This window comes from Gopherus evgoodei, chromosome 18 (assembly GCF_007399415.2).
Source record: "Gopherus evgoodei ecotype Sinaloan lineage chromosome 18, rGopEvg1_v1.p, whole genome shotgun sequence".
NCBI lineage: Eukaryota > Metazoa > Chordata > Testudines > Testudinidae > Gopherus > Gopherus evgoodei.
The window spans coordinates 16,540,537-16,549,840 of record NC_044339.1 but is presented as its reverse complement, the minus strand read 5'-3'; the positions used below and the strand labels follow the sequence as shown (position 1 = coordinate 16,549,840).

General features: G+C 42.9%; 1 protein-coding gene across 4 annotated transcripts in view; it reads left to right on the top strand.

The window, feature by feature from the left end:
* Positions 1–337: 337 nt before the first annotated feature.
* Positions 338–9,304, top strand: part of NADK (NAD kinase) — a 49,001-nt gene continuing 40,034 nt past the window's right edge. For all 4 annotated transcript variants that reach the window (XM_030537678.1, XM_030537676.1, XM_030537675.1 and 1 more), the window contains exons 1-2: positions 338–649; positions 8,295–8,515. In XM_030537678.1, coding sequence (XP_030393538.1) covers positions 8,337–8,515 — 179 coding nt within the window. In that variant the 5' untranslated portion in view covers positions 338–649; positions 8,295–8,336. The remainder of the gene's footprint in view (positions 650–8,294; positions 8,516–9,304) is intronic.

Genomic DNA, 9,304 nt, shown 5'->3' with positions numbered 1-9,304 from the left:
CAGCGTGTGTAACATGGTGACCGGGGGGTTCAGTGCTGCAAAAAGGGGCAGCGCACTGACCCAAGGTCCCCACTGTCCCAGCACAGCCTGGCGCTGGCAATGGAGCAAACCCCCACAGCAGAGCGTGGGGCAAACCCACTGGACTCGCCATCCCCTCCGCCTGCGCGCAGCTTCCACCCCCAACCGAGGCACCGCCACGCGCCAAGCACCCACGCGATCACATTGCCCCAGCGCTCAGACCGGCGCATCCCGCGCATGCGCGCCGTCGTTCGTTCACTTTGCCCCGCTCCCCTCCGTGGCGTGCGGCTTTTGGCGCATGCGTATTAGCGTGATTCTCCTCTCGGACTCCGGGCCGACCCTCGCGTACGCAACCCCGCTGCACTTACCGCCTCCTTCTCCTGAATGGGAAACCGCGGCGGTCTCGCGCATGCGCAGAGTTGTCACCTCTTCTCTCCCCCCTTCTGTTTGCCGGCAAACCCCCCCCCCGCGGGCCTGGCTGGGGCTGAGCCTCGTGAGGAGGTGGAGGAACTAGGGCGGACTATGGAGGCGCCCCGGGGCTGTCGGCCTCACTCACTGGACGGGAGCAACCGCCGCCTGTACCACAGGTTGCGACGCGCGGGCCTCTGAGGGGGGAAGAGCTCGCGGCACGGTGAGCGGCGGACGGCGGCGCGAGGCGGGCGGGGGGATGGAGCGGGCGGGTTAAGCGGAGGGGAGGGGGCTGAGGGGGGAGGGGAGTGTGTGTGTGTGGGGGGGTCCTGGTGGCTGGCAGCCAGGTCGGAAAGGCCTGGCAGACCCAGGGCCGAGGGGTTGCTCCTAGGAGATAGCGGCGCCGGGGCTGTTGTGGTGCCTTCTTATGGGAAGCAGCTGGTGCCCAGGGTGGGCTGTTGTGAGGCAGACGTAGGCAGTGGGTGTGTAACTTTCCCGGTTGGGGAGTGGGGGTGCCCGGTGTGCTCCCCTGAAGGGGAATGCCCATGTCTCACGGTAAAGGGCCTGTCCTGGGGGAGCTGAGCATGCTGGGGCACCAGATTTTGTTGTGCCTGCAGGATGGCAGGTGGTGTGTTGGCATCAGCCGTGCAATGCCCCTCAGGAGGATGCGTGACACACAACTGGCCTCTATGGTTAGGCTTGGCAGAGTTCAGTTTTACTTCTTTTTTTATCATTTTGAGGGATGTCAGTGGTTTATTTTAAGACTTTTTTCATTTTTATTGGTTTAAATTTTCACAGTTGTGCGAAATTATGGGGTGGCCAGATAATGGGCAGCAGGTAATGATACTACTAATTTAATGACAGTAGACATTGAGCCACAAAAATAAAGCTTTGTAATGGTTAAAACATAAATTGTCATCACATCAAAATATACAAGTTAAATAGCATTAAAGCAATCTCTGACTTCTCAAGCAGCATAGCTTTTTCTTTGCCCATCTGTAAATTTCAGTTACAATATTTATAATTAAAAAGTCAATATTTTTGTTAGCATGTGGTGAAAACATGTTTACTAACATTTACCAATAAAAAATAATCAATCCCAGCCTAAAGATATTTGGGTCTTTTTGGTGATTCTTGAAGCACTGTGGATGTACCATGTGCCACTCCACTGTTCATGACCTATGTGTATCAAATGTGGCTTCAGGGGTACAGGTCCTTAAACTGGTGACCAGCTGGCATGTGGTTTGTGCATGTATATCTTACGTAGAGGGTACCTTGTGGTGTAACTAGTTTCAGTGCAGGTTTCTTTAGCAAAGCTATAGATGGTCTCAAATGATGCCTAAGAAACACACTGACAGACAATAACATTCTCACAGTTCCTGTCAACCAAGAATAATCATTCTTAAATCTCCACTTAAGGGATGGAAACACACAGATGTGCTCTCAGAGCCTTGGTGCAGAAAAAGAGACTACTCAACAGACAGAATAACTCCCTCTTGCTTGTGATTGCACCTTGTCATATGAAGGAGCTCTTAGCTGGTTAATAACGTGGCTTCTCTTTTATTAAACCACACAGTCTTGATGATTGAACTGTTGGGAAAGTGGCTGGGAATTTCAGTTTTGTTCTGGGCCTTGCAATCTAGTTATATCTGTTCTTTTTATCTTTGCTCTACATTAGAGAGGAAGAGAAACAATACAGCTAGAATGTGGCTTGAAGTGTTGCACAGATGATCTTGTGGAGGAGGGCTGCTACAGAGAAGCTTCTACTTGGGTATTTTTGACTCTTTACAGTGGTGCTTTCTATTTTTCACGGGAAATAGAAGAGTTAGAAGTTGTATAACTATCCACTGCAAAGATGCCTCTGAGTCACAAGTGCTTTCAGTGATTGTAGTGTGCAGTACTTCTTGACTCCATCCACATGAGAGGGTGGGAGGGAAATCTGTAACTAAAACATAAAAAACCAGAACAAACACTTGTCCAGCTGACACATGCTTCTCCATTGTTGGTGGGACTGAAGGGGAACCTTTGGGTGCAAACAGCAATAGAAGGAAATCCTCCATTTGACTGGTTCCTTGAGTTACTGAATAAATGACACAGAAGAGGCATAATGCAAAGTAATAGAAAAGGAAACTAAGATAATGATTTCTGAATGTAACAGTCTTCTTACCCTTATGAGAATTACAGTAAGTCAGTAATAATGATAATAGATCTGTAACAGATCAAATGGTGTGATCTGAACATCCAGTACAATTTCTTGTTATCTAATAAAAATGTATATATGGTATGATATATGTATGAAGGCTGTTATACAATTCTTGATCTAACTTTACTTTGATCTCCTTCCCGAAGTACTAATGAGGGAAACACCCATATATACCGTATTAGATATTGTAAACACACTATGAGGGATCAGTATAATAGCACAATTGTCCCTTCAGGGTCTAGCCCCACCTTACCTATCATCCCTGGTTCAGTATTGAGATGACAGCCTTCTCATATAATTGGCCCAAGATGCTAGCCTTTATTGCCCACTTGTTAGAAAATTCAACAAGCACCTTCGTGCTTTTTCCCAGGCTGCTCCTTACGTTTGGGAAGAATGACCCGTAAACATCTGCAAAACTAACTCATTATCCTCCTTAAAAATTTCCTCAAAGGAGAATTTTGCCAAGATGCCTATAAAAAACTTGAGAGTGGCTAAGCTGCTGCTGTGCTGGAAAGCTGCTTATCGTGGTGACCAATACCATTTCATTGTTTCCTTGTTCTCCTCCATCTGTATCAATTTCTTGTCTTTTTACTTAGATTGTAAACCCTTTGGATTAGGGACTATCGTTTTTTTTTTTTTTTATGTTCTGTATTTGTTTAGCACTTAGCATAAGAGGTTCTGACCCATAACTGGGTCTTCTAGGCACTATGATAATACAAAGAATAAATAATTTTGAATTTAAAAGTCCAGACTTTTTTCCCCCTTTGATATTGTTACAGTGAAATAGCTGTGAAAACTTGACGTGTCATTGCCTGATGCTTTTTTAGGTGAATTTAATATAAGAATTGAACACTTTCATTAGAATGAATGGATCTTACTAATGATACAGTATTCAAGCTGCCAAAATAAATACTCAGTAATTAATAATAAATTTATTTATAAAGCTCCCTGGTGAAATCACTAGGAGTGCTGAACAACAATCATAAAAACAATTTCACATGAATTAAAAAAAATTAGACTTCTTGGGTGATTGTCATTTTAGTTGCTCTCGAGCTGTCACCAGTATTTGGCTTTTGCTCCACATAAGAAATGAAACATATTGGTCACTTAGCACTAAAGGCACTTGACTTGCTATAGTTATTTCAAGTTTGGCTGATATTAGCTTAGAAGAACACAGGAATCCACTTCAAAGACTTACTGATAGACCAATAATTCCTTAAACACCAAAGAGGTAGAAGTAGAGGGTAGTTGAGGCATTGGATTGTCTTAAAATGCTAAGTTGATTCATAGATGCAGTGTACTGGGATCACATACACTTCAAAAGCACCACTAGGCATAGACAGAAATAGAATTCTGTTTTTCTAACTTTCTGTAGGGCTTTCTTGGTGACCATCTAAACTGAAATATAATCTTGGTTATACTTTATATGCAAGTCATAAGATAAAATTTAAAATGGAAACTTCCTGGCATTTGCTGTGGGAAGGTTATTTTACATAATTTAGAATACTGTCCATGATTAGATCAGCAGATGTTTGGTGTCACTAACACCTGTGACAAACAAATGACTCTTTGAAGAATACTGTAATAACTACTTTAAAAGGTGATGAATGGACCGAAATAAACTGAATAAGGGTTTTTTTAGCACATCACATTTAAAATACTAATATGTTGATATACCCCTTTCATATTTTATTTTAGGCATTTAATATCTAATATTTAAAGTGGCTTATTTCCTTAAACTTAGATAATTGTTAAGTGAATTGTATTTTGATTAGTTCAGAAGCAGCTAGTTCTCCCTTTCGGAAATTGTATAAAACCATGGTACAAACAAGAGCTTAGATGCATAATTTTCCATGTAAAAAAGTAATTTCTGTAGTATTAATGTACATATGAGCCAAACTCTGAATCTTTTGTGTGTGTGTATGTATATGTATCATCACAGTAGTTGTGTGTACAAATCAAGTAATTGGCTCACACATTAGTATGCCATTGTGCTCTTAGTCTATCTAAAAGCCAGGCCCTTCTTTTGAAATTCCTAGATATGAGAAAAGTCAGAAGTATGTTGAAATGAGTATTTCCAAGCTCAAGTTCATAGGTGACTCTAAGCCACTAAACGTTTGTATCTTGGAAAAATGAAGGACATTACTGGCATGCATAAGTTATCAATTTATAAATTGTATCTATGTTTGTAGTTGTGTCCTTATGGAATGGGGACGTAATTCATGTCAGGAATGAAGGAAGTGGTGGTTGGTCATTCAGTAGATGTCATTTCCATCTGAGTCAGTAATAAACCAGTGATGTTTTTGAAACAGTATTCTATGCTAGAGGCAATCCCTGTATCTTAAAATAGGGTGCTGTGAGGCTTAATATTTGTAATGTACTTTGAAACCATTGGAAAGTTGCTATAGCAGTGGTCACCAACCTGTAGATCTTGACTGACTGGTCGATCTGGAGCCTCTGACAGCTGATCTCAGTTTCAGTCTAGGATTGTCATGCCAACCCTCCTGCAGCCAAACCGGGAGATCAGCTGCTAACAATCCAGTGGCAGAGCAGGGCTAAGGCAGAGGCTCCCTTCCTGCCCTGGCTTGGCGCCACTCCCAGAAGTGACTGGCATGTCCAACAGCTGCTCCAGGTGTGGAGGGGGAAAGGGGTTCTCCAGGTGCTGCCCTTGCTTGCAGGCACCGCCCCCACAGCTCCCATGGGCTGGGAATGGGGAACTATGGCCAAAGGGAGCTGTGGGGGCGGTGCCTGCAGATAGGGGCAGTGTGTGGAGCCTTCTGCTCTGCCGCCTCCCCGCCCCCGGAGCTGCTGTCAGACAAGCTGGCCCTTCCATAGTCACAGGGCAAGGGTAGGAAGGGAATCTGCCTTAGCCCAGCTGCGCGACTGCCCAGAAGCCATCTGAGATAAGCAGGACCAGGGGGCTCCATGTGCAGCTCCCGGAAGTGGCTAGCATGTCCCTGCAGCCCCTGGGGTGGGCAGGGGGCTGTTCTCCTACAGCTCCCATTGACTGTAGTTCTCTGCCAATGGGAGCTGCGGAGTCAGCGCTCGGGCAGTGTGGGGCCGCAGGGACGTGCTGGCCATTTCCGGGAGCAGCGTGTGGCCAATGCAAGCCTGCCTTAGTCCTGCTGTGGTGCTGCCTGGGATCCACCTGAGGTAAGTGGTGCCTGGCCAGAGAATGCACCCCAAACCCCTGCCCCAACCCTGAACCCCTTCCTGTTCCTCGACCTCCTGCCCCAGTCCTGAGTCTCCCTGCATCCCAACTCCCTGCCCCAGCCATGAGCGCCCTCCCAGAGCCTGCACCCCTCCCCAGGCTCAGCCCAGAGCCTCTCCCGCACTCTGAACCCCTCAGCCCCAGCCCAGAGCCCACACCCCAAACCCCTGTCCTAGTCCAGTGAGGATGGGGGAGAGCAAGCGACAGGCAGCGGGATGAAGTGAGCGGGGCGTGGCCTTGGAGAAGAGGCAGAGCAGGGCCTTGAGGATGGGGCGGGGCAAAGGTGTTTGGGTTTATGTGATTACTGTTATTTCTACATTTTCTTTGAGGTAGATCCTAGGTTGCACTTAAATTCAAAAAGTGATCTTGTGCTTAAAAAGGTTGGAGACCACTGTGCTTTAGGATGGCAAAGTATCATTACTATCGTTAGAAAGACAAGTTGTGTGAAAATATACTCCGAGTACCTTTCCTACACCCGAAGAAGGGCTCTGTGCATGTTCGAAAGCTTGTCTTATTGGATCAACTTGTGTTGGTGAAAGAAAGATATTACCTCACCCACCTTGTTTCTCTAATATCCTGGGATCAGAACAGCTATATCACTGCAATTTACTATTATTAGCATATTTGTTTACCATAGAGATGTAAATATTGTTTTAAAAGTTAACCGTTTAAATGCTTACAATTATATCGTTTAACTGGTTAACCAATTAAAGGGAGAGAGGCTGGGGGTTAATAGTTAGGGTAGGTTAGCTGATAAGACTAATGCTTACTGTTTAATATTTTACCTCCCTAGTTTGTTTTTCCTGATTGATATCCCATACTATTACATTCTTCACAGTATGTACTAGGAAATCTGTTCAAAAGGAGATACAGTTGTAAAAGTGCAATCCTTCAAATGTTATAGCAAGATAACCTATTTTCTCTTATTAAAGAGTAAGTACAAAATATTAATCCAAGCTTAATTATTGTAATCACTGTTTATCCTTAGATTAGGTTCCCTTTTTAAACTGAAATTTGTTTGCTGTTTATATATAGAGAAGGATTCTTCATCAGCTGTATTCAGATATGGATTCGCACAAACTTAGATTCTTAACGTTTGTGGGGAAAGTAAACATTTCAAGGACTTAAAATGAGTTGGCTTATTCCATTGTTATCTTACATTCTCTAAGGAGGATCTGTATAATGTTTTATGTAGAGAAGCTACTCGTATGTAACTCGTTATCTACCATATCTGACTGAAAATATATATTGATATTGTAGCAGACTTTCAGGAGGAAGTTCTGTTAACAGACTGGTAGACTTATAGATCTTGAAGGTGGGAAAGACCTAGTAGATCATTTTATCCATTTATTTCCCTGGCAGTGCAGGATTATTTCTTACTTTCTTCTTGTGTTCAGTAGAGTTGGCATCAATGCCGGTTTTGTCGTCTTAAAATTCATGGTTTTTTGTTTTTGTTTTTTTTAAAGGCTAGAAATCTACCCCATGTAAAACTATATGCTCAGACTTGAGACTTGTATGCCTGGCAGGGCCCCATCTTCTCTAAATAGAGTTTTAAGGAAGAAAGTCCACTTAAAGAGTTCCTTTTTCAGGTCCACTGCAATGATGTTCCTGACATTCTGCCCGTTGCTTAGTCTCTGACAGGAGCTATGCCTGAAGTTACATTGCTGGAAGTGGTGGGAGCAACAAGAAGAACAGAGATCCCAAACTAACCACATTTTTTTTTTGTTATCATTTCAGTAAACTATCCAAATTCTCTCAAAATGTTTTAATTTTTTTACTTGAGCAGGTCCATTCCTTCCACTGTAGTTCAGTGTTCTGGAACCGCTTAACCAAATTTTTTTAGTTCTTGTTCATTTTCTCTGCAGCTTTGTTGTTGGTCACAGAGATATCAAGTTAATGAAGTTGCTTTAGTAGAAAAAAGTATTGGACTGCATAATATGATGCCTTGTTTCCCGTTGTCTGGATTCACAGTTACTAAAAATGCTCCAAGTGTATTATACATGGCAACTTAGGAATGCCTATCTGTCCCGCTTACCTGATGAGGATGAATCCAGGTATACGACAGTAATTGCAGATTTTGATATATTACTTCTAAGAATGATGTTTGGCTTTTGTCCAGTATTCCTTTTATAACAGAAAGTGGTTATCAACTCTTTAAAATAGGATTGTAATGGTCTTAAAATTGCAGCTGAAAGTGGCCCTAAACAACCCAGGTAACTGGCATCATTAACACACATGCACTTCACTCGATCTCTCCATCCTATTGCCCATTTCTTTCTTGTGATTTGCCAGAGCACTGAAATTCCCCACAGGATGGGAATCTCTTCAAGAATAGCTTGAGAAGTGTGTGTCATATTCTATGTCTATGAGCTTAGATAGTGTCCATTTAATTTGTGGTTTGTTACTCTCCAAAATTTGAAGTAAAGTAAAATCTTACTTCTTTTTTCCCCAAAGGAAGCTGTATTTTCCCCCAGCTGAAGTTCCTTTACTTCCACCATGGAGACTGAACAAGAAAACCTTTGTATCAGTAAAGATGATGAGAGCTCTGAATGTGCTTTTCATTGCTCAGCATGTCATGATGATCAGGATTGGAGCTGTGCTAACCCTATCCGGGGTCGGGCTAAGACCCGCAGTTTGTCTGCTTCACCAGCCCTCGGAAGCACCAAAGAATTCAGGTATGAAATAAACTAGACATAAATCTTCTACGCTGATGATTCTTTCTGAGTGAGCAGGAAGTTTCCTGCTTTTGTAGAAGTGGGGCAAAAGTGAAATTTACCCAAGTTTTGTGTTTGCTTTTCTAGTCTGTATTTACATAGTGAGGTAACCCTTAAATAGCTCCTGAGGTTAGAAATATGTTACCAAGGGAAAAAAGTCATTGGAATAAGGTCTCCTGGCTTCCAGAGAGAATTTTGAACTTAGTAATAGCTTTTCACTTTTTTTTTTCTTACCAAGCGTAGGAATTGTGGATGCAGTGCATAGCTGCAGTGTTTATAATATACTGAAAGAGCTTGCCTATAACTGAGAAAATAGATATACAGGCGTTCAAATAATTTTTCTAGTTCTGGCAAGTTCTTTATAGGGACAGTTTTACAAGGATACATGTGGCTTTATTTAACAAAGGTCTGTAGTGTTTTACAGAGTAGATAGATACAATTTGTTACATTGTTGTCAGTTTTAAGTCAACCATCATGCAAAGGATCCAACTTCCCGTTCTACACACCTTACAAAAATGAAGTATGGAACAAATTGTGACATTGAGGTACATTAATAGCTTGATAGTAATATAATCCAAAAGGAAGGTTCAGGCTTCCTTAAATAATAGGAGCAGAGCTGGACTTGATACCAGATCTTTCGCACAGCTCCACTTAGAGTTAGCATACATGGTAAGAAGAACCTGGTTGGATGTGTTTCAGCTGTATAGTATTGGGTGATGGCACAGAAGTCATTTTATTCATAGATCATAA